General features: G+C 41.6%; 5 protein-coding genes across 21 annotated transcripts in view; 2 read left to right on the top strand and 3 right to left on the bottom strand.

Moving 5' to 3' along the window:
• The window catches only part of LOC139416265 (Raf-1 proto-oncogene, serine/threonine kinase a), a 40,205-nt gene extending 36,514 nt beyond the window's left edge, over positions 1-3,691 (bottom strand). For 2 of the 5 annotated variants that reach the window (XM_071164718.1, XM_071164720.1), the window contains exon 1: positions 3,123-3,613. The gene's annotated coding sequence lies outside the window, so the exon portion shown is untranslated. Of the gene's footprint in view, positions 1-3,122 lie in introns of all 5 variants that reach the window. The other 3 variants (XM_071164721.1, XM_071164717.1, XM_071164719.1) reach the window with 3 other exon arrangements.
• Positions 3,692-6,314: 2,623 nt separating this feature from the next.
• Positions 6,315-10,440, top strand: LOC139416282 (CCHC-type zinc finger, nucleic acid binding protein a). The gene is made up of 5 exons (XM_071164755.1): positions 6,315-6,452; positions 7,958-8,072; positions 8,448-8,513; positions 8,831-9,029; positions 9,444-10,440. The coding sequence occupies exons 2-5, from the start codon at positions 7,961-7,963 to the stop codon at positions 9,559-9,561; spliced, it is 495 nt and encodes a 164-aa protein (XP_071020856.1). The 5' UTR covers positions 6,315-6,452; positions 7,958-7,960; the 3' UTR covers positions 9,562-10,440.
• A 670-nt stretch (positions 10,441-11,110) lies between these two features.
• Positions 11,111-17,926, top strand: LOC139416279 (haloacid dehalogenase-like hydrolase domain-containing 5). The gene is made up of 8 exons (XM_071164753.1): positions 11,111-11,410; positions 13,891-14,094; positions 14,888-15,000; positions 15,153-15,246; positions 15,335-15,368; positions 15,477-15,651; positions 15,907-16,095; positions 16,351-17,926. Exons 1-8 carry the CDS (start codon positions 11,291-11,293, stop codon positions 16,748-16,750), a joined length of 1,329 nt encoding a protein of 442 aa, XP_071020854.1. The 5' UTR covers positions 11,111-11,290; the 3' UTR covers positions 16,751-17,926.
• Positions 17,927-18,748: 822 nt separating this feature from the next.
• LOC139416281 (glycoprotein IX platelet) lies at positions 18,749-20,149 on the bottom strand. The gene is made up of 2 exons (XM_071164754.1): positions 19,959-20,149; positions 18,749-19,763 (listed from the first exon to the last, which is right to left on the bottom strand). The coding sequence occupies exon 2, from the start codon at positions 19,760-19,762 to the stop codon at positions 19,025-19,027; it is 738 nt and encodes a 245-aa protein (XP_071020855.1). The 5' UTR covers position 19,763; positions 19,959-20,149; the 3' UTR covers positions 18,749-19,024.
• Positions 20,150-20,856: 707 nt separating this feature from the next.
• The window catches only part of LOC139416277 (IQ motif and SEC7 domain-containing protein 1-like), a 192,965-nt gene continuing 186,709 nt past the window's right edge, over positions 20,857-27,112 (bottom strand). For 12 of the 13 annotated variants that reach the window (XM_071164740.1, XM_071164744.1, XM_071164743.1 and 9 more), the window contains one exon: positions 20,857-26,732. In XM_071164740.1, the coding sequence (XP_071020841.1) occupies positions 26,181-26,732 (552 nt within the window). In that variant the 3' untranslated portion in view covers positions 20,857-26,180. The remainder of the gene's footprint in view (positions 26,733-27,112) is intronic. The other variant, XM_071164746.1, reaches the window with a different exon arrangement.

Here is a 27,112-nt window from a genome sequence, read left to right as displayed (position 1 = left end):
CGCACTGCTTTGCTTTGCTTTATCTTGGCCAGGTCGCAGTTGTAAATGAAAACTTGTTCTGAACTAGCTTAACTGGTTAAATAAAGGTGAAATAAAATTTAAAAAGTTGTTGTTTTCAATATGCATGGCTAGGCAAAATGCACAGTTCAGAAGCAACAAGTCATACAATGCACCACCACAATTTCTATTCCCGCAAAGTAATCCTAACATGCAAGCCTCACCAGCCACGTTGTGTGCGCGAGCGTTACAAAATAACTGTACACATACATGTTATTCAATCATTTCACTGACGCAGATTGCACATGTGAATAAGCGTCTGTATAGCCAAGCGCTAAAATAGAATTTGGTTCTATTTGAGACGCTCCACACGCTGCAAGTTATTGGGTATCAGGAAGATACAAACCCACATGGATGCTTGAAAGATAAAGGAAGAGATATTAATTAAAGATAACTAACTAAAAACAAAACCTTTTAATCTGTGCATTTTAACCTGTGTGTCATGATCGCATCTGGTGTGGATGGACAAAATCAACATGCGTACGATGGAGGTTAAAATACAACAACTGTGAACCAACTATATTAATTTGGAGACAGGTTGAAGCACACATGAAAACGGTTATGGACATTTAGCTAGCTTGGTGTTGCTAGCTAACTTGTCCTGGGAGATAAACATTGGGTTGTTATTTTACCTGAAATGCATACCCACTGGGCACAGACGTCAATTCAATGTCTATTCCACATTGGTTCAACGTAATTTCATTAAGGTTATATAGAAACAACATTGATTCAACCAGCATGTTCCTTTTTTAGCTGGATCTTCTTCAAATTTAAACAAATACTGAGTCATACAAAATTGTGTGTTCTCTACCACGACAATTAATCCACAGGTAAAAGGGGAAACCTACTTTAGGTTTTAGTTTGTTTTCTTTGATTCATCTATCTTCTTGCTCTTCTTCTGTGGATTTTATATGGTGGTTGGAAACCAATTTTAAAGGTGCATTAGCATTACCGCCACCAACTGGACTAGTTTGTGGACCTCGTTCATCTCTCAATCACCCACGTAGGTTAGTATGCTCGCAAAAAAACAATGAGTAAATGAGAGCGGGACATGCAGCGCGTTAAGCTTTTAGCTCAATAATGTCTATCTGCAGACTGAGGTTACTACTGCAGAAATATTGCAAAATTACTGCAATAAAAAACAGTGTTATTTGGGACACAGTATTTGCAGCATACTGCAGTTATACTGCACTCTAACTGCAGTTACCCTACAGTGTACTGCAGTTATACTGCACTCTGACTGCAATCTATTGTCGTAAGAGAGTTCCTAGGTTTATTGTACTAAGAGAAATGTATTGATCTTGACTATTGCAATTTATTTTTACTGGCTTCAAGTGGAAGTAACTGTACAACAGATTGATCTTTAAATTGGTCAGCAATATTGAAAACATTATTATGGGATGCATTAGCTTCTCCAGCTTTACATTATAGTAATCGACATTGTGTTGCTTTAATTTCAACAGCTACAGGTTTTGGAAGATTAAAAAAAAATCCTATTACAGACACTCTAATGCATACTTTTTTTAAAACAATACATAGAATTGTATGAACTGAACAGAAGCCAATAAAAATGTAAAAACATTGACATGTTTAATAGAGTTCTTATGTTGCAGTCCCCACTACAACAAATAATAACTAAATGCATGTATTTTTGTATTCACAACATTACATTGATACTTTAAATTCCCATGAATTCTTATGGAAGCTTTTCCTTATCAGGAGTATCAAAATGGCAGACAGTGACTTCAGAACAGCGCCCCCTGTCAGTCATCTAGTGAACACATACACATTGGTGGAATGTTTAGTGAAAGGACACAAGCCTAACACGTAACCCAAACCGGCTGCGCGCGTGCGCCATCGTGCATAAATATATTTTGTCCCCCTACACCAAACGCGATCACGACACGTAGATTAAAATATCAAAAAAACTCTGAACCAATTATATTAATTAGGGAACAGATCGAAAAGCATTAAACATTTATGGTAATTTGTCCTATTTAGCTAGCTTGCTGTTGCTAGCTAATTTGTCCTGGGATATAAACATTGAGTGGTTATTTTACCTGAAATGCACAAGGTCCTCTACTCCGACAATTAATCCACACAAAACGATGAACCGAATCGTTTCTAGTCGTCATCTCTCCTCCTTCCAGGCTTTTCATCTTTGAACTTATATGGTGATTGGCATCTAAACTTTCATAGTATTACTACACCGACCAGCAACACAGTTTGTCTATCAATCACCCACGTGGGTATAACCAATGAGGAGATGGCACATGGGTACCTGCTTCTATAAACCAATGAGGAGAAGGAAGGGGCAGGACTTGCAGCACGATCTGTGTCAGAAATAGAAAGGAGTTCTATTTTTGCCCTTGGCAACGCAGACCGCTCGTTGACGTGCGCGAGCAGTGTGGGTGCAATAATTGAATAACATAGATTTCTACATTTATTTTGCAAAGCTCGCGTAGTCATCCGGTAACAGATTATTTTTGTCCCGTTCCCTCCTTTGCGCAACACTGCGCAGAGCTGACGTTCTTGAACAAACACCGACAGCAAAACAATTCCCTTAGATTTATCACAATCAGTTCACAGGCCTACTTACTACATTACAGTGTGAACATGTATGCAATGCAATAACTAAACAAAAAAAAAGTAACCTGGCTATACTACACAAATCTCAGTGTGTTATAGAATGAGAATATCATGCAAAGAATGTATTATATACATTTCACAAGATAAATCAATACATTTGTGGAGGAGAATAGTGGTAGAAATAACAGAATTCTCAGTTCTATAATTTGCAAGGTTAACTCAACATTTCCTCTAAAGACTGTTAGATTGAAGTAGCATAAACAATGCCACGCTGTATAAAATATGACAACAGCCCATCTAGGCCCATTTCCCGTACGATCCTAACTCCAACAGCAACCGAAACTTCACACATCACCATTCTCCTATCACAATAATTACTGACTCCAACAAGACTCGCAGTGAAATGGAACGGGAGAAAGACGACAGCTGCAATCCAATTTTGTGCAGAATTAATGGCACTGTCAGAGCAAACTTACCACGACAAGTTAGAAAACTTGAGCTCCGCCATAACTGGAGGAAATGTAGAGTCGATGACATCATCGCAACGCATTCAGGGAGAAAAAAGTAGCTTGTTATTATGATTAATCCAAAATGTGGAGCCCGGAAAAAAAGTAACAATGTATCAATGTAAGCTACCAAAACATTCACATGTATGCAATAATGTCCACCGACTAGGAAAACCCGATGGGTTACTTAACCAATCCCTAAAAATATATTTAGTCTTTCTTCCATTACTTACGCTGAGTGGAAAAAAAATGACTGTAGCCTAGGTCCTACAGGTCCAACAGAGACACCTTCTCAAAGTCACAAGTGAAGGATACTAGAACCGCAAGCTTCTATTAGGTTGATGGCAAATTAAAACTCCAAAAGTTGTTGTAGCCTAGTTATGTTGTTCGCAATATTTACGGCGATATGCAAGAAGGTGAAATACTTTTGAGTTCGTGTCGTGCGCCTGCCTGACGCCAGTGATTGAAACAGGACCCTGCAGTCATAAAAATAATTTCAGCCATACACACTCACTGCGCCATAATGTGGACACAAATTTAAGCCCACCCACTCTGACACTCATTGATATTTACTTTTTATGTCAATAACTGGTGAAAAGAAAACAAAGTCCAACAAGTGGAGGTGTAGCCTAATAGAAAACAACCACATGGTATTACTGCACGTGTGATGCAGGTTGGGGCCTGACATACAGCACATAAACGAGACAACATTTCGCCTAGCTATCTAAAGGGGATGCATTTAGGATGAATACAATTACAGTGTTGAGATTGAAAAGTAGGCCTGTTACACCGAAATATAAGCCATTCTATCAACATTTCAAAACAAAAATGACATTGCTCAATTGCAAATATCTGTGAATCTATGCAATGTATGCTGAATTAAGATTAAAAACAGGAAATGATATTATTCAATACTTTTTGTAGACCATACAGAAGTGTCTCCAGAAAGTATTCACACTGCTTCACTTTTTCCACATGTTGTTGTGTTACAGCCTGAATTTAAATGGATTAAATTGACACAATAACCCATAATGTCAAAGTGGAATGATGTTTGTTATGGCAAGCCTAAATAAATTCAGGAGTAAAAATGTGCTTAACAAGTCACATAATAACTTGCATGGACTCACTCTGTTTGCATTAATAGTGTTTAACATGATTTTTGAATGACTACCTCATCTCTGTACCCCACACATACAATTATCTGTAAGGTCCCTCAATCAAGCAGTGAATTTCAAACACAGTTTCAACCACAAAGACCAGGGAAGTTTTCCACTGCCCCGCAAAGAAGGGAACCTATTGATATTGTTTGTAGATGGGTGAGAAAAAAAAAACAATTTAATCCATTTTGAATTCAGGCTGTAACACAACAAAATGTGGAATATGTCAAGGGATATGAATACTTTCTGAAGGTACTGGATATAAAAATATATGCTGTTAATCAGTTGCAGAATGAGAAATCCATAAAAAGAATAACAAGCACCCCATCATCTGGTGAAAATAAGACACTACCTAAAGACTAATTCAGTGGACATCCTACATTAGGCTATTTTTCTAAAGGTTGTATGTATTTTGTATCTGTACCAGGAGTCAACTGATGAGTCAATTGTCAGGTTAACTAACTGAGTTTAACTGTATAAATAGTGATCAAACTAGGCCTGTCCATTTGATTTTTTACAGGGGATTTTAAAATCCCGGTGACTTGAAATAGAAAAATATTGGTAGCCTAACAATTTAAAATTGAATCTCAAAATACTGCATCTATCCTATTTGAGACATGTTCTCATCATGAAATGGATTACTTTCTCATAGCAAAGGACAAGCGTACACTGTTAAATAGAGCAGTTGGATCTTAGGATCTTATCTTACCTTCAAACCAACTACTCAATTGATCATGTGATCAAGATCAGATCCCCAGCCGAAGGTCCCCTGAGGTAACCACGGATGATGACACTGAAGACTTCAGAGTTCTATCGCCAAGGCCAATTGAGGAGGAGAATGATCAGACCGCTTTAGTTCAGTGTAGCAATGTTGCTTTCCTCACGAGCACAGACCAGCCTGCTCTCCTTGACGTGATGGGCACACACTGAATACACAAGGCAAATGCTTTGATCATCATAACCTTTTTAGCTGCATATATCATCTCTCTCCTGTCAAATGCTCACCATTTTCTGATCATATATTTGATTTAATTTCCATTCCAAAAACCTCCATTAAAGCACCTACCTCATTCATATCCTGACATCAACAAATCCCACTAATACCAATGCAAACACTTTGCATGCAGCCTAAGAGGATGAGGGCAGGGCTTTATCACTGTATGATCTTAAGGTAACCACTAGGATGCAGTCTCATCATCAGTGCAACATCAGCTGCAGGGTTGGGAGGAAACCAGAAAACCATTATGTCAGGGAGAAGTGTCCAGTCACTGGTATTCATTATACCAAAATGATGCAATTTAATTTAGAGAATCCCTCTAGAGTCTAGATGGACAATGCTTTTATGGGTTTCAATATCCCACACCACCCTAGTGAAATTGACCTATCCTTTCCATGTGCATGACAGTACAGGCCCCCTTAAGATTGCATCTTTCCCACTTATTGATCTGACCATGCGCCCAGGGCACAGTGAGCCGAAATGCTTAGCCTCCATGATTCAGTGTAATGTCTCTCACTAATCAGCACTGTACTCAAATACCTACCTATGATGCAACCTCTGTGTGGAACAGGGATGGGTCAGTCTGCATCCATTTATCCCATACACTAATATTCGTAAACTTGATATAACCTTTACCTTCTATCAAAATTATCCACCACTCATTGGGCAATGTTCAATAATTATATTTGTTTGATTGCCTACAACGCTGATGCATCCTACACCTACCGCTCTTATATTTTGAATATTTGGAGATGGAAAGCTATTAGAATATAACCCAAAGAGGAAAGATGAAGATCCATAATTGTATTTAGGCTAATTCTACGCGAAATATATGGGAAATGAATTAACATCAACAGATGGAAATATGAGATCATCTGAGATTTGACAACAGACGAGAGATACCCTGGGAGGCGGGACATGATTGCTGTCTTGCTCAGTGATTCGCCACTCCTTGGAAGGCGGTGTCCACATGCGCTCCTTTGCCATTGGTACTGCAAAAAGACCGTGCCCAAGTGCTGCGTTAGCTTTGACTGGATAACGTGAATGACACATTGTAGAAACTCGTGTTCACACCGCATGTGGCGCAACGGAGAGAGGAGGCGTCAACAGCAGAGAATCGCGTAGCTAGGTTGCTAGCTAAGGAAGGTGAGTAATAAAAACATTTCACGGAGATATTTGAATTATAAAAATATTGACGTTATTATTTCCGACCTTAGCTAAAGTGTCAAACTTAGAAGCGCCATAAAATAAATATTCGAAATCATGTGTTTTTTTTTTATTGCGAAATGACTTGCTGAGTGATGTCCGCCAACGCGGGTAACGTTAGCATTAGCCTTTTCTACTGGATCTGTGGCCTAACGTTGTTGTCGTTGGCTAGCTAGCTACTACTATGTGGTTCGTTATGCGCGGGAAATTAACCCTATTAAAATTAGTGTTTTCCCTGATTTAAAATGTGTCCGACTAAGGTGTCTAACAATATACTATTGAAACGAATTATTTGTGAATGTGGTTGGTCACTTCCATTTTGATTAATGTTGTATGGCTGCGACGCGGCCTAGTGCCACACTCAAAACTGCAGAGGTGGTGATAGCGTTTTTCTTCAGCCAGCAGCAGCTGCTGTTATCTCAACGTGACAAGGCCAGAAAGCCTCATGCACCATTCATGCTTTTACCGAAGATAACTACAATTTAATGGATCTGTCTAAATAGTAATTTGGTATATCAAAATTTCAGGGAGAATAATCCTTGTTTTGCAGTTAACCAGGTTTGTGTGTGCTAGGTACCCTCGCCGATCAACGGACCAGGCGTGACATGTTTCATTACTGCAGCTAGCTAACGTTACTGTGTTACTATTTTTTTAGATAGCAGGCTGGCTAACTACCTAGCTGGCTGCACTAGTATTGTAGGGTAGGCACGTTAATAGTTTATGCCCGCATGTAAGCTTGGTCCAACAGGTAGCCATGGCCAAACCACCGTAGGTATTGAAGCTACCACGAAATGTTAATTCATTGCCCCCTTATTGGAATATTCATAACATCCTGCACGTGGCTAACTACTAAAATTGTATTTGCGCAAGCGACCTTGTAAACAAGATAGATTAACTGATGGTAAATCCATCTAGTTACAGTAACTACATTTATACATGGCTTTCTGCTTTTGCTGCCTTTCAGCAAACACTTGTCTTGGGGGTAATGGACAGAGAAACTGATGTCCGTGCCTTTACCAATGTATGAATGTGGACAACATGGCAAGGTTAGATATTGTAGATGTAGCTGGTATTGACTCTGAATTAACATACTTTCATTATTTTCAGAGACTAATGCATTTATGCTTATCACGTGTACTTTCATACCAGCAGACCATTTGCCTAACTCATTACAAGGCAAATAGTGACAGGTGGCTTACCGATCCTTCTTTTAGACATTTTAGAATTAGTAGCCACCAGCTAGCCAGATACCAGGACTTACTACTCAGGCTAGCACATGGTTGAGTCAGGAACAAGACATTGATCCACCCAGCTTTTATTAGACAACCCTGACCTTTGCCTCTGCTGTGTTGAATTGTCTAACATGCCCTTAGAATTCCTGCCTCCTTTGAAATGACTAGTGTGATTTTAATTTCCAATAACAGTAATTTCTGTTTTCTCTGCAGATTATGGAGATGAGCAGTAGCGAGTGCTTCCGATGTGGCCGTCCTGGGCATTGGATCAAGAACTGTCCCGAAGCTGGAGGGCGTGGCCGCGGCAGGGGCAGAGGAAGAGGAAAGGGTACATTTCTTGTTTTTGGGACACTCAAATTCTGCACTGTGTGTGAGACTGGTTTGTCAATCGGAGAGCTAAATGACCAATTCTAAGCAACTGCCTTAATTTTTTTACAAAGGTCTTCTCCCATGGGAAATAGCCTCAGTGTTATCAGGGGCTTTCAGTCATATCACTTCGTTATCACTGGGATATTCAAACGATGAAGCACGGTTGTCTTAATAACGTCTATTACTTTGTTCTAGTGATTTAGTTCACAAGCACCTAGGTCACAACTTGGTTAACATGGCGGCCAAACGATGCATGTTCTTCCTCCGTATGTTGCCAGTGTTCTTTTCGCGGATGAGTGTAGCGTAAACCTCGGTCACCTTTCTTTTTTTCTAGATCTGTTCTGCTATCGCTGTGGAGAGCAAGGTCACATTGCCAGGGACTGTGAACAGACTGAGGATGGTGAGAATACTTTTGATCCCTTTAAGTACATGCAAATGGTTTTCAAAACCAGAGTTTTTGTGAATTTGTACTTTTGGACTTGTTCAGCGTTGGTGGAGTGAGCAATATTTTTGGCTTTCTCATGACTGTCACGATGTACTGGGGTCCTGCTGTCAGGATCTGGGGACACATGGGATTTGCTATTAACATTGTACGCCACATTCTTGTTGGTTGAATAATAATGGTGTTTGGAAGATGTGCCTTAATTATTGATAGCCATGTCGTTAATTGCTTTCATGTAGTGCACAAATCTTTAACGCTCTCTTTCTTCTCTTCAGCCTGCTACAACTGCCACAGGAGCGGCCATATTTCCCGTGACTGCAAGGAGCCCAAGAAGGAGCGGGAGCAGTGTTGCTACAGCTGTGGCAAGGCTGGCCACGTGGCCCGCGACTGCGACCATGCCAACGAGCAGAAGTGCTATTCCTGCGGAGGCTTTGGCCACATCCAGAAACTTTGCGATAAAGTCAAATGTTACAGGTGAGTGACCACATAGTGAAAGTATTTTGTGGGAAAAAATGTGGTAATGAAAACACATGGTACCAACTCATGCTTGCATGTTCCCATGTACATAGCAAACTTCACTAACAACTGCTGAAAGCACAAACGCTACGCGTTTCGACAAGTCTTCTCAGGAGTGACATGCAGTCTCTGGTACCCCCTTCTTTTGGGGACACATGATTTTGCTGTAGTCTTTAGTTATAGGCATGTATCATCTAATTGGCAAGCTTTCAAGTAGTTGTGCTGTGTATCTAGATTTATAAATGTTTGTGCTTTTTTGAGAGTTAGCAAAAACCATTGCTGTGGCAGCCATTTCCAGTTTAGTTTGCCAGAGCCATGCAAATATGAACTCTTATGCTTGGTCGACCGACATTCTGTTTCCCCTTCCCCCAGGTGTGGCGAGATCGGCCATGTGGCTGTGCAGTGCAGTAAAGCCAGTGAGGTGAACTGCTACAAGTGCGGCAACACCGGCCACCTTGCGAAAGAGTGCACCATTGAAGCCACAGCATAATCAGTGCCCTTTGTTGCCCCTCCTATTTTTTTCTGGTTGATGGTTGGTTGTATTATTTTCTCTGAATCGTCTTCACCGGCCAAAGGTTGGCTGACCGAGGCTAGTCCCGGGCCAGTGAGCCTCTCGACATGTAATATTGAGAAAGGGGTAAAAAAAAAAAAAATCTTTCTGCATTCAACACAAAAATTTTGTTTAGTTTGGTAGCAGTGTTATGTTTAATGCTTTGTTAAAGAATCCCCCTTTCCAAGCCACTGGTGAGCAGAGATTAATGAATGAATGGGACTAAATATATAAGATATAGAGGACCTCTGGGCTTGTGGAAAGTGAGTCTCAGTAAGAAGGGAGTAAAAAGAAACCTGAACTTCCATGTATGGTTTGTTTTAGCGGGATAACATATGAGTTGGCCAAGAGCATATGACATGGGTAACAGTTCACACCATATGACCCACCTGCATCTGGGCCCTACAAGCAGCTAAGTGCCGGGCGATAACATAAATGATGTGTTATATCGACAAAAGCCGTTTTGAAAGAATCTTAAGTTCTTTTATAATAGAAAAATAATTGTTTACAATTTAAAGGAGCATGGGTAAATAGTCCAAGGTAGACGTTTCCCCCCAAAAATGATTTTTGGAAACTTTTACCTTGGAGGAAAAATGTGCATCAAGAACACAGTTGTCAGATCATCAGAATTCGCAGTTATTTGGGAGTGGAGAATGTTTTCACAGAAATCAAATGTTATTTTTGTACAATATCACTTAGACTACTGTAAAAATACCATTTGCTTGTACTCAGTTTTTAAGTCGGAAGGAAATGCAACTGAAGTCCTAGAACATAGAAATGTAATTTTAAACTATCAATAAAGCTGGAGGAGCACAGGGAGGATGATTGTTTACATTTCTTTCCATGCTTATATTTCTTCTAGGTCTTGTATTGCTACTTTCTTGACAGTAGTTGTCTTAGTTTTAGCCTCAAATGCTGACAAACTTTCATGTTGAACAACCCTACCCTGGAAGTGTCCTTTCAACATTTTTGAAATTCACTTACAAATAAACAGTCATTGCTTGTGGGTAGCCCCAGACATGGCCAGCAGTTACAGTGCAGAACTAAGCAACCACAGCAGACTTTTCTTCTCAGAGAATGTAGAACATGTGCCAAACTGCATAGGGAATCCTCCTGTCATCTCTTAACCATTGGCTCAGATGTCCATGTCAAATACCCCCAGGTGGCACTTGCAGTGTAAATTTAGCCAACCTATATATATAAAGACCCACTTGGTCCTCAGCTATCAAGTTGTCAATTTTGCATTCAGTTCAGGCATTATTTGGTCTCCTGTCATTAACAGAAATATACACATATGGATTAAGTCTGTTTTAATTTGGTGCGGTGGTGATAAAAGCAGTAGATTATATATATTTTAAATCTATAGCCATACAGATTGAGATGTCCAGTATACTTGCTGTTGCTTTTATCCATTTCTTTCGCTCCCCCTGATGTTCAAAATGGCAGCAGGGGCCGCAGTCTAGTTTTTCCGCTGTTGACGACTTTCAACAGTCTGCATGATAAAGGCCCTCCTACTTCTCATATGTCGTCATTTAGGCTTGCCCAGAAAGAAATGCATACGGGAGAAAATTGGAGGAAAACTAGCCCAACTGAACAGCCAGCTCAGCCCAGGCCCCCCTTTTTTTTATTCGGGGTTTCGTTGTTTTTCGGTCCTCGGTGAAAGTAGGAGATGAGGGGACTCCTGCAGTTTTACCGGGCTCTGAACGCCCTGTGTAACCGACAAGTCAAGCGAAGAGCTGGATTTGCCGGTTCTCAGTGCGGGTTTAGCGGAACCGTGTCTGATAGCAAGGTACGATTTGAACTGCAGCTGTTGCTTCCAAATTGATTCTGCACTGTCCGTTAATACATTGTAGACTTCTGACAATTAATACATTGTAGCCAAGTGTTTCCTTGTAAAATGAGGCACACCAAAATGTAGCATTGGAAAAGGTCACCTTTTGGATGTGCGCTTTGTGTCGGAATGTTACTGCCTCTATGGGAGCAGACTTGTGAGGGCAACTAGCCTAAATGAAAGATGTGGGGGTATTTTCTTGATAAATAAATAAATACACAACCCAGTCATTTTTATTTATTTAATGTAGACAAATGTTGCACATTTTGTGGTAACCAGGCCAGTATAAAACAGTCATGATTTTTCCATAATATGTCAAAACAACGTCCCCTTTGTTTATGCCAAATCGCAATCTTGAGTCGATGTTGAGGTTTTTTAGCTTTCAATGCGGATGTTTTAGCCTCTGATGATGCATTCTAATGTATCATTCCCAGGGGGGCTCGTCGTCTGCCTTTAATCGCACAAATGCACTGTTAGCAGTCAATTCTCCATCACTCATCTTGTAATATAGTCTACAATGAATTGGAATACATCTTGTTTTCTCTAAATAATAGGACACGAGGTGCATGTACAGTGGGGTCCTGAATTATTGGATCCCCTGATGAAGATGAGCAAGAAATACTGAATGCACATTTTTATTTATTGTATCATTTTATACTAGTCCAATTGCTAAAATAAATGGATTTTGTTTTCCAAGTAATAAAAAAAAAAATCTAAAAAAGATAGGGATTCAATCATTTTGACCTGATTTCAATACTCCAGCACCCACCCCTTGCGAGGATAACGATACAGCCTTTTTCTAAAATGTTTTATGAGATTGAAGAACACATTGCCTGATCACCGACAATGATGAGACAGCCTATAGGGAGGAGGTAAGAGACCTAACCGTGTGGTACAAGGACAACAACCTCTCCCTCAACGCGATCAAGACAAAGGAGATGATTGTGGACTACAGGAAAAGGAGGACCGAGCACGCCCCCATTCTCATCGACGGGGCTGCAGTGGAGCAGGTTGAGAGCTTCAGGTTTCTTAGCGTTCACATCACCAACAAACTAACATGGTCCAAACACACCAAGACAGTCGTGAAGAGGACACAACAAAACCTATGTCAGGAGACAATTTGGCATGGGTCCTAAAAAGGTTTTACAGCTGCACCATCGAGAGCATCCTGATGGGTTGCATCACTGCCTGGTATGGTAACTGCTCGGCCTCCGACTGCAAGGCACTACAGAGGGTGGTGCGTACGGCCCAGTACATCACCGGGGCCAAGCTTCCTGCCATCCAGGACCTCTATACAAGGCACTGTCAGGGGAAGGCCCTAAAAATTGTCAAAGGCTCCAGCCACCCTAGTCATAGACTGTTCTCTTTGCTACCGCACTGCAAGCAGTACCGGAGCGCCAAGTCTAGGTCCAAGAGGCTTCTAAACAGCTTCTACCCGCAAGCCATAAGACTCCTGAACATCTAATCAAATGGCTACCCAGACTATTTGCATTGCTCCACCTCCCTTCTACTACTCTCAGTTATTATCTATGCAGAGTCACTTTAATAGCTCTACCTACATGTACATATTACCTCAATACCGCAAAATCTACGTTTTGCAATGGCCATCTTAGTCTTCGGACTTCAACCCCATTGAAAACATGTGGTTTGAATTGAAGAGGGCAGACAAAGGATATCAATCATCTGGAAAGATTATGTATGGAGGAATGGTCTACGATCCCTCCCAAAGTCTTCTCCAATCTCATTAAACATTTTAGAAAAAGGCTGTGTCGTTATCTTCACAAGAGGAGGGTGCTAGAGTATTGAAAACAGGGGATCCAACCAATTTTTACCCCTATCTTTAATTTTGTATTACTTGTAAATCAAAATCTCTTTCTCTGAGCAATTGTATTAGTATAAAATATGTTTTATTTTTTGGATCATACGATATAGCTCAGTATTTGTATTTATTTCATCCAGTATTTCTTGCTCCTCTTTATCAGGGGATCCAATAATTCCCGGACACCATTGTATGATGCTTATTTTCTGTATGAGCTGCCTGCACAATTCACATTTCCTTCCACATCTACCTCAAGACTGTTGTAGCTTGATCCACATCATAGCGAAACAGAACATAAGCTCACAAGACTTCAGGATTGTCGTACAAGGCTAAGACTGTTGAGCAACACTCTGGAAGTAGATGTGTTGTTACATAGCTATAGAAACTAAATCCTTACTATAGGCATATATTTAAGACAGAACTACACACAGGATCCTGTAACTATTCCTGGCTATCAACTCGGATCCATGGCTTAGGGATGTTAAATATGTTGGGTCCTATGCTATTGAGTGTAATCATTTTAATGTTGAATGATGTCAACATTACAGTTTTTTTTATGTCAGCATGTAGTGATCTAGAAAGTGGAATATGAGTCACTCTCTCCCTGTCCCATCCTCAGCCACAGCCACGCTTTGGACTGCTGTTTGACATCGATGGCGTGCTTGTCCGGGGAAAGATGCCCATCCCTGCTGCAAAAAATGCCTTCCAAAAACTGGTCAACTCTCAGGGACAATTTGTGGTGCCAGTTGTTTTTGTTACCAACGCAGGGAATTGCATGCGGCAGATGAAAGCGGACCAGCTCTCTCACATCCTGGGTGTGCCTGTAAGTGTCTCTCACCTACTCAGAGCTCTCTTCTGCCACACACAAACTGTAATGACTAAGCACTCATTTCATTTTGGTCCGTGTGGGAGGTTAGTCTGAACAATATTGCCAAAGCAGCAGCTACTCTCCCTGGGGTCCAGCAAAATGAAGGCAGTTTATACAATTAAAAAATCATTACAATACATTCACAGATTTCACAACACACCGTGTGCCCTCAGGCCCCTACTCCACCTCTACCACATATCTACAGTACTAAATCCATGTGTGTGTATGGTGCGTATGTTATCGTGCACGTGTGTGCATGCATGTGTCTGTGCCAGTGTTTGTGTTGCTTCACAGTCCCCGCTGTTCCACAAGGTGTTTTTTCATCTGTTTTTTTAAATCAAATTTTACTGCTTTCATCAGATACTTGATGTGGAACAGAGTTCCATGTTAGTGTGCTACATTGTCTGTTGACTTTGAACGAGTTCTCAGCGACATGATGGCGAAATATGATAACCAACAGGAGGTACCTAGACAATGATGTGCATTGATGTTACCAAGACAATTGAGGTACCTAGACAATGATGTTGCAAATGAGAACTTGTTCTCAACTAGCCTACCTGGTTAAATAAAGGTGAAAAAAAAATTTGTATGCAGCATTTTGACAGGACATTAAAGTTTGTGTGCGTGTGTGTGTACTCTTGCACAGTAAATCAAACTAATCATCACCTCTTGAAGATAGCGCCTGCTGTAGGTCTCATACCAGTCATGCTCTGGCTCAGCCTATCTGACAGGTGTTTTTTGTTACCAGATCACTATGGACCAGGTGATGATGTCACACAGTCCACTGAGGATGTTCAAGAAGTACCATGACAAGTGTGTTCTGGTGTCAGGACAAGGACCCGTCCTGGATATTGCCAAAAAGTATCCTTTTTGAAATATATGTTGCCAGACATGATCAAAGCATCTGCTTGGCCTGATGAGGGAAAATATCTCCTGTTTTACACACGAATGAAGTAACGAGCTGATTGTGATGAATTTGCAATGCGTTGGTGTAATACTTAACCATGTTATAGCTTGGGCTTCCAGAATGTGGTCAGTGTCGACATGCTGAGAGAGTCATTTCCTCTTCTGGACATGGTGGACCACAACAGACGACCCAAAGTGCCGGTGAGTGAGATACATCAAGATCCATATATCCATAGGCTATATTTCAGAGGCTTTCCTAAGTATGTTCCATTTTTTTTTCTTCCCTCAGTCCAGTCCAATTGCCAACCTTCCCACAGTAGAAGGTGAGAGCTCGTGTACAGATACTCTTCTGACCTATATTTTTATTGAACTGTCACAGTAATCGCAAATCATATCCATCATATTCCAATTATTTGCTCTTCCCGGTCCAGCTGTTATTCTGTTTGGGGAGCCCATCCGATGGGAGACCAACCTCCAGCTGATAATTGATATCCTGTTGACCAATGGGAACCTGAGCGGAGACCACCAGAGCCAGAAGCTACCCCAACTCCCCCTGCTGGCCTGCAACATGGACCTCATGTGGATGGCCGAGGCCCAGTCTCCACGGTAACCAGTGACTTAAAGCTGTTATTGAAATGTGGTGAAAAGGCCGATATGAATAGACTCAAATGTGTATCTTTTTTTATGTTTAAATAAGTGAATAGACTTAAAGACATTTGTTTTTTCACCATGGAATCTATTGATGTCCTGGGTGCAAAATGGGACCTAGCTCATTGAATTCTGGCCTTCAAGAAAAGCTGTTTAGTGAGCCGGATTAGTTGACTTGTTTCATTTTGCTTCTGTACATCATGTAAACTCCAGGTTTGGTCATGGGACGTTCCTTGTGTGCTTGGAGAACATCTATAAGAAAATAACAGGTAAAGAGGTGAAGTACAAGGCTCTGATGGGGAAGCCCAGTGAACTGACCTATCACTTTGCTGAGTACCTTATCAGAGGCCAGGCCGTGGAGAGAAACTGGACACAGCCCATCACCACCCTCTATGCTATTGGGTAAGACACCTTGCATCTCACTGTTTACAGCAAAAATGGTAGCAATTTATTTCACGTGAAAAATATACTAGGTTACAAATGGGTAATCACACAATGATAACAATGGAAAAACGTCATTGTTCTTTTGGGATTCAAGGCCTTATCTTGACAGTAGATGCATATATGCTGATGTCCATTATGTGCGATGTTGTGTCTGTACAACTTGATTCCTCTCTTTGATTTCCTTTCTTTTTCTTTGCCTCTCTACTCCCTCAGGGATAACCTGATGACTGACATCTATGGGGCCAACCTCTACAACCGCTACCTGGAAGAGAGGACAAGGAGGAAGACCTCCAAAGCTGTCACCAAGATGGCCACCGCCACGGGCTCCGACGCAGCCCTGCCCCAGGTCAACGACCACGTAGAAAATGCCTGGGAGAGCGAGCTGGCACCCCCCTCCGCCACCTCCTGCAAATCTATCCTGGTATGTACTGGGGTGTACAACCCTCACACAGAGGTGCCCAATGACACCAACCAATGCATCAAGGAGACTGTGTTCCACGGGCATCGGGACTTCCACTTTGACCCGGCGCTGGTGGAGCCCGGGCACATCGTGCAGGACGTGGCTGACGCTGTGGAGCTCATCTTTGAGCAGGAGAAATTTGTGCCTCAGTAAAGTTCTCCGATTGGTGTCGTCATGGCGACCTCAGTAGAGATCTCGGTTGGCCTGTGCCGGCCATAGAATCAGAATGGATTCTATTCTAATTCTATGGTTCTGGCTTTAAAAGGAGGGGGTGCTCAAAATAATGCAGAGCAGATCCTACCAAACTGACTAGTGTTGTGCAGATTTGTTTTGCATGGTACGATGGGCATGGAGATTCCCTTGGTTTTTAGCTGGGAAAACACCACACACGGAGTTACTTTGGACAGTGTTTACAACTTGTCAGGGCATTGAAGTTTCTTAAGAGGTCATATTCAAACTCGTAGTGGTGTAAAGTATTGAACTCTTATTCCTTCTGTTGTATTGTTTCATTGTGGGTTTAAAACTAATCAAGTTTAGCACAATTACCCACTTTTAAGTAATGGCAATTGATTTGAATAACAGCCTTATTTAATGGTATTATACTGTACGTATTTTCTTAGTTGTGATTACGTATAAAGATTGACAGTATTTTAAAATTGTGTCGTCGTCTTATGTATCTTTATGACTGCAATAAGTTAGCAATATTTTTATGAAGTCTCTGTATAGATTCCCTCACAAACGGACCATATTATTGTCTACCATACATTTAGTCTGTTACGTCTACAGTATGCATGCATTTCATGAGATAGATTTAATGCATTATACTGTACTGTAAGATGACCTATTAGGTTTAGGTTGCAATACTGACCTTCAACTGTGCTGTCTACATTATTTCTAGCAATATAAACCATATAACCTGTATTTGCACAGAACAAAACGATTCATTTTAATGTTACCATATCTTGCTGGGCTCGTAAACTTGCCCTTAAGTGTTAAAATGTACAATTTGTTGTAGGCATTAGAACTTTGACTGCAGATGCAAAGACTGTATCTAGCCATTTATATTTACATAAAATATATAAATATAAGAGAAGCTATATTTTCATTGGTGGATTAACCCATGCAGTTCAGTGGATGCATTACCTGTTTTACAAGATGTTATCAATGTCAATATTGCTTGTTATGATTGAAAATAGCGTTGCTTAAAAAAATTAAACATTCTGGCTACTTATATTTCAGTGCTGAAGATAGGCTATACAGCATGAGTTTGTTTACATGAAAACAAATGACTCCATAGGAAATAAAACCTGCTTATCTTCTTGCCATAAATCCTACTTGTTTTCTTCTTTACTGTCCTCATGCGCACATCTTCAGTTTCATAAGGAAATATTGTCACTACTCTTATCTGCAGTATGTGCACATTAGAAAACATAACATCCATTTGAATTATAGGAAGGATATGCCTCCATCGGCACAGACAGTTGAGGGTATCTCTTCTAGGCAAGGCCCCTCTGAGGGTGATAAGTACTGTTGACATTGGCACTCCCTATCCTCCCAGTGTGGAATAACAGAGCAGTAAGCCAAGTTGATCTGAAATGGTTATTGGCTACATCGGACGGTTTTGATTGATAGTCACCCTAGAGAGAGATTCGCCAAGATTAGTCAAAAAGTAGCTATGATAGCGATCGTGTTCTTTGGTAACACTTTATTTTACAGCCCATAATTATCTGGTAATTACTCAGAAACTACATGGTAACAAGAGTAATTACAAAATAATTGCCCAATAATAACTTTGTCACTTGAGGATTCAAGGTAACAAATACCAGGAAGAGCCAAGTCATTTGTAATTAAATAGCAATGGTAACAGGGCTGTAAAATAAAGCATGAGCTGTTTTTTTGAACATGCAATAAAGTAAGAGCGTGATTCAATCCATAGAGCTGAAGAGCTGCGCTATAGCACAATTTACATTTCAAGGCAATGTTCCTACATTCGCGGTAATCGCTGCATATGCCAGCTCAATCGGAAATGACCTTTCAATTTCAGTCCCACTACAACGCGGATCGTCAGCACCACGGATTGAAGTACTGCACGTGCATTGCAACAGTAATGTAACAGGTGTGTTTGAAGTCAAATGAATTAGCAACTCTATATGTGTTTGACGTGAGCACTTTATACTCAATTACATTTATTTGTATTGGAGAGATACAGTGTACAAGTGTAAAACACAAATCTGTTACATAACAACAATGGGAGACATTAGTTCCAGAGCAAGATTTTACAGGCTTCATGACAAAAGAAAATCAATTCAAGGCAAGAGTCAAAACAGTCTGATAAATGGCATTCCAACAGAGGGTAAAACACTCAATCGCCAGCTTAGGTTTTAAATCCCCAGTCACCCCATGGTCCACGACAATCATCCCAAAATCTTATATTGTCTTTATCTTTATATTGTGTTTCTTGTGCAATACGTCCAGTATTTGGGGCAATATCTCCATGTTAATCAGCGGTCTCTCTGGGTCGTTTGTCCAGGTGAGAGAGGCAGAGTTCTCACTCTCCTCAGATAGAGTCCTCTGGAGCCTCCTGTGTCTGGGCTTCAGCGAGTCCACCTCCAACCCTGCGTGTCTCTGATCGATGTCCAGAGTGAAGGTGGAGTTCTTGGCCAGCCTCAGACCCCACAGCAGCAGGCCGATGAGCCCACACAGCATCACCCCCACCATGGTGTCATACACCCACCCTGCACAGCTTTGCTGGGCACAGGAAGAGAAGTAGGCATCACTGAGCGCAGTGATTGCTGTGTGTGCCACACCACTGGGGCTGGCACAGGTGGGCACTCCACCAGACACGACAGCCCAGTTCCTCCTCAGCCAGGTCCTCAGGAACTGGATGCCACAGTCGCAGTGGAAAGGGTTCCCAGATAGGGTGACCCTCCTCAGGTCTTGCAGCCTGTCAAAGTGCCCTGAGGGTACTGTGGACAGCTGGTTGTCCTGGAGGTAGAGCTCTGTGGTGTCTGGAGAGAGAGGGGGCACTTCCATGAGGCTCATGGAGCTGCAGTTAACCTGTAGCCCTGAAGGCTGGAGAGCTGAACACCGGCAGGGCTTTGTGCTGGGCTGTGCACTGGTAGTGGCGAGTAGGAGGAGGATGGCTATCCCTGAACCTAAGAGCATTCTGAAGGCGAAAAAACATGCCATATCAAAAGAAGATAGTGTAGAAAAAAAATGTGTGATTGTATTTCAAATATGTTGTGGCAGCAAATTTGTTTTTGTACCATGTATGGATTATAAATAATAGTGATGTGGGTAAAACATATCCCATGGAGTGAACAAGCTCATCATGTTAGTTTCAAGTTCATGCGAGGCCTACCTTTCAGTGTCAAGACAACGTAGAAGGTAGTTCTTGTAATTCCACTCATCATTGAGGCCAGTGCTCGCCAGGTGTTCTGTCTAGTGCCGGTCTAGAGTTCTAGAAGATGTCCTTCCAGTCAGCCACTATTCTCCATTTTATAACAGACGTGTTTAACTGCCAAATCTCCACAGGACATATGTAACAGCGACAGAGCGTGTGAGAACCACCACTGACGGGGCCAGCTTTGGGTCACGTGATGAGAGGGAAACACCTCTGCTGGGAGGAGATATGGGTTTATCTTCCCAAATGGTGGTAGAGGCTTTTAAGTGAGTTTGTAAATGTAGTACTGCTATACATTTAACCAATGAGGACCAATGTGGTATTTTATATACTTCGTATGAGCCTCCATAGCTGCCAACAATATGCTCATTCACTTCTCATTGCTATACACCTACCATTACTGTCAGCTGGTAGCCTATCAGTTCTATGTAGAGTATGCTGCTACCCAGTCACAATCTTACTCCAGAGGTAACATGACGAATTAGGACATGTGCTGGCATAACTTCACATTTTACTGTACTGTGTTATAGTAGTATGATCAAGTAGTAAACACTGTCTAGAAACCCATCACACCACTAGGTGGCGTGCTGACACAGCTTAATCTCTATTCATGTGTGTGCCCTCCAGTGGTTACACTGTGTATTACTGTCTTTACTAACCATAACACAGGTCAAAAATACAGAATACATTCCTTTTTTATTTACCTCACTGATAGCTATGCAACATTTATCTAAGAAGTAGATAACACGTTCTACAGGTACCTTTTCTAAGGGCTTTACTTGATTTTACATGGTAAGATAAAAGGAAAAAGACTGACACGATAACACACATTAGAAGCCAAAGACCAACACATGCATACCATAAGTCATATATTTGTTTATTTAGCGTTGTCAACATTGTCACAGTTGAAGTTTTACGATAACTGGGGGTCTTACTGACTCACTACTCACTGGACAAACTGAATGCACATTGAAATGAGGCATCTCTTGTCTTGCCCTTGTTAAATTGTGTGTCTTGCACCTGATAGAACAGCTTGCAGCATGGGATGAGAGAAAGAGAGTGTGTGCGCGTGTGTAGGGGCGGGGAACATTATAACAGTCCGTCAGAGCCACAGCGAGTGACAGTTCTCTAATGTTGCTGGCAGAGACAAGCGATTTGTTGAAAATCATATCTTCATCCTCCCATATAAAGGTCGTCACCTCATATGATCTCCACTGCAAATATTGGGATTAGAGTAGTGATAATGTACTCCCTGTGTACAGATTATTTTTCTCCCACCTGGTCCCTTCTCATCATCATTTTAGATAAATCACCCTTTTTAGAATTCCATAATCAGCACTTCTACTCCGCTATTTTCAAAGCTAAAGCACCCGGGCTCAATAATAACAGAAGTGCGACGTGTTTATGTATTGTTATTTTTACAATGACTATGTACTCTACCGGACAAACGTTTTAGAACGCCTCATTCAAGGGGTTTTCTTCATTTGTACTATTTTCTACATTGTAGAATAATAGCGAAGACATCAAAACTATGAAATAACACATGTGGAATTATGTAGTAACAAAAAAAGGTGTTAAATAAATCAAAATTATATTTAATATTTTTCAAATAGCCAACGTTTGCCTTGATGACAGCTTTGCACACTCTTGGCATTCTCTCAACCAGCTTCACCTTGAATGCTTTTCCAACAGCCTTGAAGGAGTTCCCACATGCTGAGCACTTGTTGGCTGCTTTTCATTCACTCTGCAGTCCAACTCATCCCAAACCATCTCAATTGGGTTGAGGTCGGGGAATTGTGGAGGCCAGGTCATCTGATGCAGCACTCCTTCACTCTCCTTCTTGGAGAAAGTGTGTTTGGTCATTGTCCTGTTGAAAAACAAATGATGGTGCCACTAATCCCAAACCAGAAGGGATGGCGTATCGCTGCAGAATGCTGTGGTAGCCATGCTGGTTAAGTGTGCCTTGAATTCTAAATAAATCACAGACAGTGTCACCAGCAAAGCACCCCCACACCATAACACCTCCTCCTCCATGCTTTACGGTGGGAAATACACATGCAGAGATCATCCGTTGCATCTCACAAAAACACGGCGGTTGGAACCAAAAATCTCAAATTTAGACTCCAGACCAAAGGACAGATTTCAACCGGTTTAATGTCCATTGCTCGTGTTTCTTGGCCAAAGCAAGTCTCTTCTTCTTATTGGTGTCCTTCAGAAGTGGTTTCTTTGCAACAATACGACCCTGAAGGCCCGATTCACACATCCTCCTCTGAACAATTGATGTTGATATTTGTCTGTTACTTGAACTGAAGCATTTATTTGGGCTGCAATTTCTGAGACTGGTAACTCTATTGATCTTATTCTCTGCAGCAGAAGTAACTATGGGTTTTCCTTTCCTGTGGCGGTCCTCATGAGAGCCAGTTTCATCATAGCGCTTGACAGTTTTGCGACTGCACTTGAAGAAAGTTCTTGAAATTGCGACTGCACTTTCAAAGTTCTTGACATTTTCCATATTGACTGACCTTCATGTCTTAAAGTAATGGACTGTCCTTTCTCTTTGCTTATTTGAGATGTTTTTGCCAGAATATGGACTTGGTCTTTGACCAAATATGGATATCTTCTGTATACCCCCCTACCTTGTCACAACATAACTGATTGGCTCAAACGCATTAAGAAGGAAATAAATTCCACAAATTAACTTTTAAGAAGGCACACCTGTTAATTGAAATGCATTCCAGGTGACTACCTCATGAAGCTGGTTGAGAGAATGCCAAGAGTGTGCAAAGCTGTCATCAAGGCAAAGGTTGGCTATTTGAAGAATCTCAAATATAAAATATATTTGGATTTCTTTAACACTTCTTTGGTTACTACATGATTCCATATGTGTAATTTCATAGTTTTGATGTCTTCACTATTATTCTACAATGTAGAAAATAGTCAAAAATAAAGTAAAACCGTTGAATGAGTAGCTGTTCTAAAACTTTTGACTGGTAGTGTGTATGTAGATGAAATGCATGCTGAGCTCCAGTAACAATCAGCTTAATGTGGGACGCAAGAGCAAGTCAACATCAGGAGATTCCAAATCTAAACCAATGAAAAGAGAAGAAATAAAGTTATTCAACTTTACAGGCTGACCTGTTCAGTCAGCTCACAGTGAAAAAGACACATGACGCATCAGGTCCATGCAGTGCATCGTGGGGGTACTTATCAGACTATAGACTGTGGACAATTCTTGAAGCACTACAACACATATCAAGATAATTGTATACATTTCGTTCTCTATTTTTACATTGTTCGACCATTTCTGAGTTACAAAAAAGAAAATTAGAAAGACATTCAATTGATTATTCATGTCATAGGTAAGATATGTTTATCTGTCTACATTTCCTTATTTGTTGTTATAATATCATGGATCTAACATGAACAGACGTGTTGAGTGAAGCCTAGGCCTCAACCCACTGGGCACAGGTGTCAATTCAACGTCTATTCCACGTTGGTTCAACGTAATTTCATTGAGATGTGGAAACAACCTTGATTCCATCAGTGTGTGCCCAGTGGGAAGTCTGACTTACGGTTGTGGTTTTCTTAGTGAATGTTAAAATACATTTACACCCTGAATATTGGGACAAACAGTTGACTTTTACTTTAATGTACACGCGATAATATACTCTCATTTCGTAGAATGTAGAAAGATATTTTTCTTTACATATAACCTAGTTCCTTTGTTTCATTTGCATTTCTTTGCTGTGTATTAGATCTGGATTTCCTGAAAAATGAAAGCGCTCCTTCATATGTGCTTATCCAGCAAAATATTTCTGTTCTGCCCAGAGGGAAGCATATTCCTTTATTAAAATATATACACACATTCCTCCTTCTTTTCACCGTCAACCAGTGCTTGACTTGGGACACCGGAGCAGAGTACCGGCACTTCATACTACTGCTTGAGGTTCTGTTCCTCTTATAGAATTTTAGCTCATAAGTATTGAGGAGCTCCAGTACCTAAATATAAACAGTACTGGCACCCAAAATGAGTACCGGAACCTATTTCAGTCCAAGTCAAGCACTGCCGTCAACTGTCTAAATAAGTATATCATCTGAAAAAAAAAAAAAGAATTCACCTGAATCTCTTCCAGGACAACATGATAACAGACTTGAACCTGTAAAGGGCCTTACAAGTCTGTATTTGTTTAATGTGATTGCACTTCAATCGACTATGGTAACACTGATTTGTTATACAATGTGCTGAGGATAGCCTCACATTAATAACATTACATGCAAAACCACTTCGACATTCCACTGAATTCGAAAATCCCAGGACCGTGTTTCTCAGAGAACCATGAGAACAGCCACACATTAAGCCACTGAGAGAGAACGACAGGGGTCCAACCTAAATAAATAACGATGCAACATGGAAACACACAAAACAAACAGAAGGGACACTTTTTTTTGTTTTTGTTTGAATGTACAAAACCAGTACGAAGATATTGCACATACTGTACATAATGATAAAAACTAAGATGACAAACAAAAAACTACACACTACATACTTAAGAGGTTATTCTAGTCACTCACCTACTCAGGTTTTGTGATGAAAACAAAGACACAGTAAATGATGAAAAAAATCAAATAAAGGATTATCGTATTTTGATTTGAAGAGTCAAGAATGCAGCTGCTTCATATTTCAAAAGGCATGAGACATTTGTCAGCTTTACTGCGGGTCCATCAGTAAAGTGACGCGAGCCTCAACTTCTATCGCGTAAAGTGTCTTGAGAGGTCAGGAACGCTGTGAGCTTAAGCCAGCATACGACCAAAAGAAGGCCATGAGCTCAACACGAGATCTGTGACCCTTCCACCACTGCCACCTTACTACACGCCCGTACTCACAGTACTACACGCCCGTACTCACAGTACTACACGCCCGTACTCACAGTACTACACGCCCGTACTCACAGTACTAAACGTCCGTACTTCATATCGAAGTACTACACCGAGCCGAGCAGGACCCATCCACCCAGCATAGGAACAACATATGGTCAGTAGACACCCAATATCTGTTCACTCTTGAGGTTTTATACATGACAGCCCAGCATTAGGAGGGCCATGTGCCACAGCTGCATTCCAGTCTCTCAATGCTCTGGTTGAAAGGCAAAAAGGTTCCAGAGTAGGTTATTGGACTGCCTGACAACATGGCTCCACTCCCCCTTCCCATCTATCCTGTTCCCATAGAGTCAGTATAATACTGATACAGTTGATTTCTAATGATAATAATGGTTGTAAGTATAATCTTACAAGGTACTTTACGCACAATATACTGCACATGAAGTCTAGACTAAATCGTTTATGCATTAGTAATTGGCACATTTATCAAATGAGAGCTAGGAGACAACACGTAAAGCTGTCATCTACAGTAAATACAACACTAGAACTACTACGATTGAGACTGTTGTTAGCCTGTCCGTTGGTCTAGTTATTGTGAAATGATTACACCTAGCTTTTTTACACAACATGAATTCTAGGAGAGGCAAGAACAAATAGCATTCTTAAAAATGAAGAGAGTTTTGGAAACCTCAAGAAAGCAGAGTGTTAAAAGCTAGCTTTGTTTAAAAAGACTGTATACAATATAATATTCCATTGTGACAGAGAAAACAGTCAGACATGTTTTCTCAGGCCTATCCCAGGTGGTCTTGTCTCCTGATTACGTGAAGGGAAGACGGGCTATTGAAAGAACGGCGAAGTGGACAGCGGCCTAAAGAGAATGCACGGTTCTCTTCAGCCGTCACGGCCGGGTTTGGTGTGAGTTCATGGGGAGGAGGAGGGAAAGCGTTTCCCCGTACAAAACACCTCCCTGAAGCCCTGACAGAGAGACAGAGGCCCTTACTAAGGTTCGAGCTGAGGCCCTTTGCGGAAGAATTGAGTCTGGTTTCCATCCAGCATATTGGTGAGCAGCTGAAGGGGAGAGCGGATACATGGGACTGCCAGAGGTCCATCTCCATCACAGCAGTGGAACACAGTAGATAGGCCATCGACTGACAGTATACCCTCTGTCCCTTTGGGGGAAGAGACTGTCCCTCCCTTAAGTTCACTCACTCACTCTTTCCTTTTGCTCATTCAATCTTTTCTCTCTCTCTCTAGCTCTCTTTCGTTCTCTCTTTTGCTCTCGCACTATTTCAGTGAGGGAGGTCACACCACGGTGCTGATGCCACTGTGTTTGGGTTTGGGCCCGCTGGGTGCCGGGCCCTGCAGCTGACTGTGGTGGTGAGGGGCATGCTGGGAGTGTGAGGCGTGAAGGGAATGCTGGCTATGGGTGCCGTGGCTGTGCTGTGGTACATGCGGGTGGGGGTGGGTGTGTTGGTGTGTGTGGGAGGAGGATGCATATGCTGCCGGGTGCTGGTGGTACTGTGTATGGGGAGGGGGGTGGTAATGGTGGTGGTGGTGGTAGGGAGGGGGGTTCTGTTGGACGTGGCAGTACTGGGAGTGGTGGAGCTGGGCCTGGGCTACCTGCTGGGCTGTGTGGTGGAGGTTGGACGGATGGGGCGTGTGGGAGATGAGGGTGGGGTGACCAGGCAGAGGAAGAGGAGGATGGCTCTGGGATGAAGGCTTCCCCCGTTTGCTGCCAAAGAGCGACCCGAGGAGGGAGGAGGAGTTGGGGATGGTAGGGTGGCCCCGGGGCGGGCCCTCGCTGCGTGGGGTTGTGGCTCTCCGGCGTATGTGAGGACTGTTAATGATGGACCCCTGTGGGAGAGAAGAGGGTAACATCATCTCTATCCATGCCTTCTATACAGGCAGACACACAGTATCACACCACATACTAGACTACCAGCAGTTATGCTAAGGCATCAATCACCTCATGGAAGTGGTGAAAAACTGCCTGCATATTCAAGGGTCAACAGCAAGTTGCAAAACATTACAGACAGAGCATGCAAAAAAATTAACTAAAAATATCAGCTCATGATGGAGGACAGACAAATAATGAATGGTAATATCAGGGTTATGGCCACTCGACAATGGTACAAATGAAGAAACCTATATAGAAAAAACTCAAACTTTCTTAAATGACATACGCGTCAAGAGAATTTTTTAAACGGAACCTTTTATTGTAGATGCATCAAAAG

Source organism: Oncorhynchus clarkii, chromosome 9 (assembly GCF_045791955.1).
Source record: "Oncorhynchus clarkii lewisi isolate Uvic-CL-2024 chromosome 9, UVic_Ocla_1.0, whole genome shotgun sequence".
NCBI lineage: Eukaryota > Metazoa > Chordata > Actinopteri > Salmoniformes > Salmonidae > Oncorhynchus > Oncorhynchus clarkii.
This window is presented reverse-complemented; position numbering and strand designations above follow the sequence as displayed.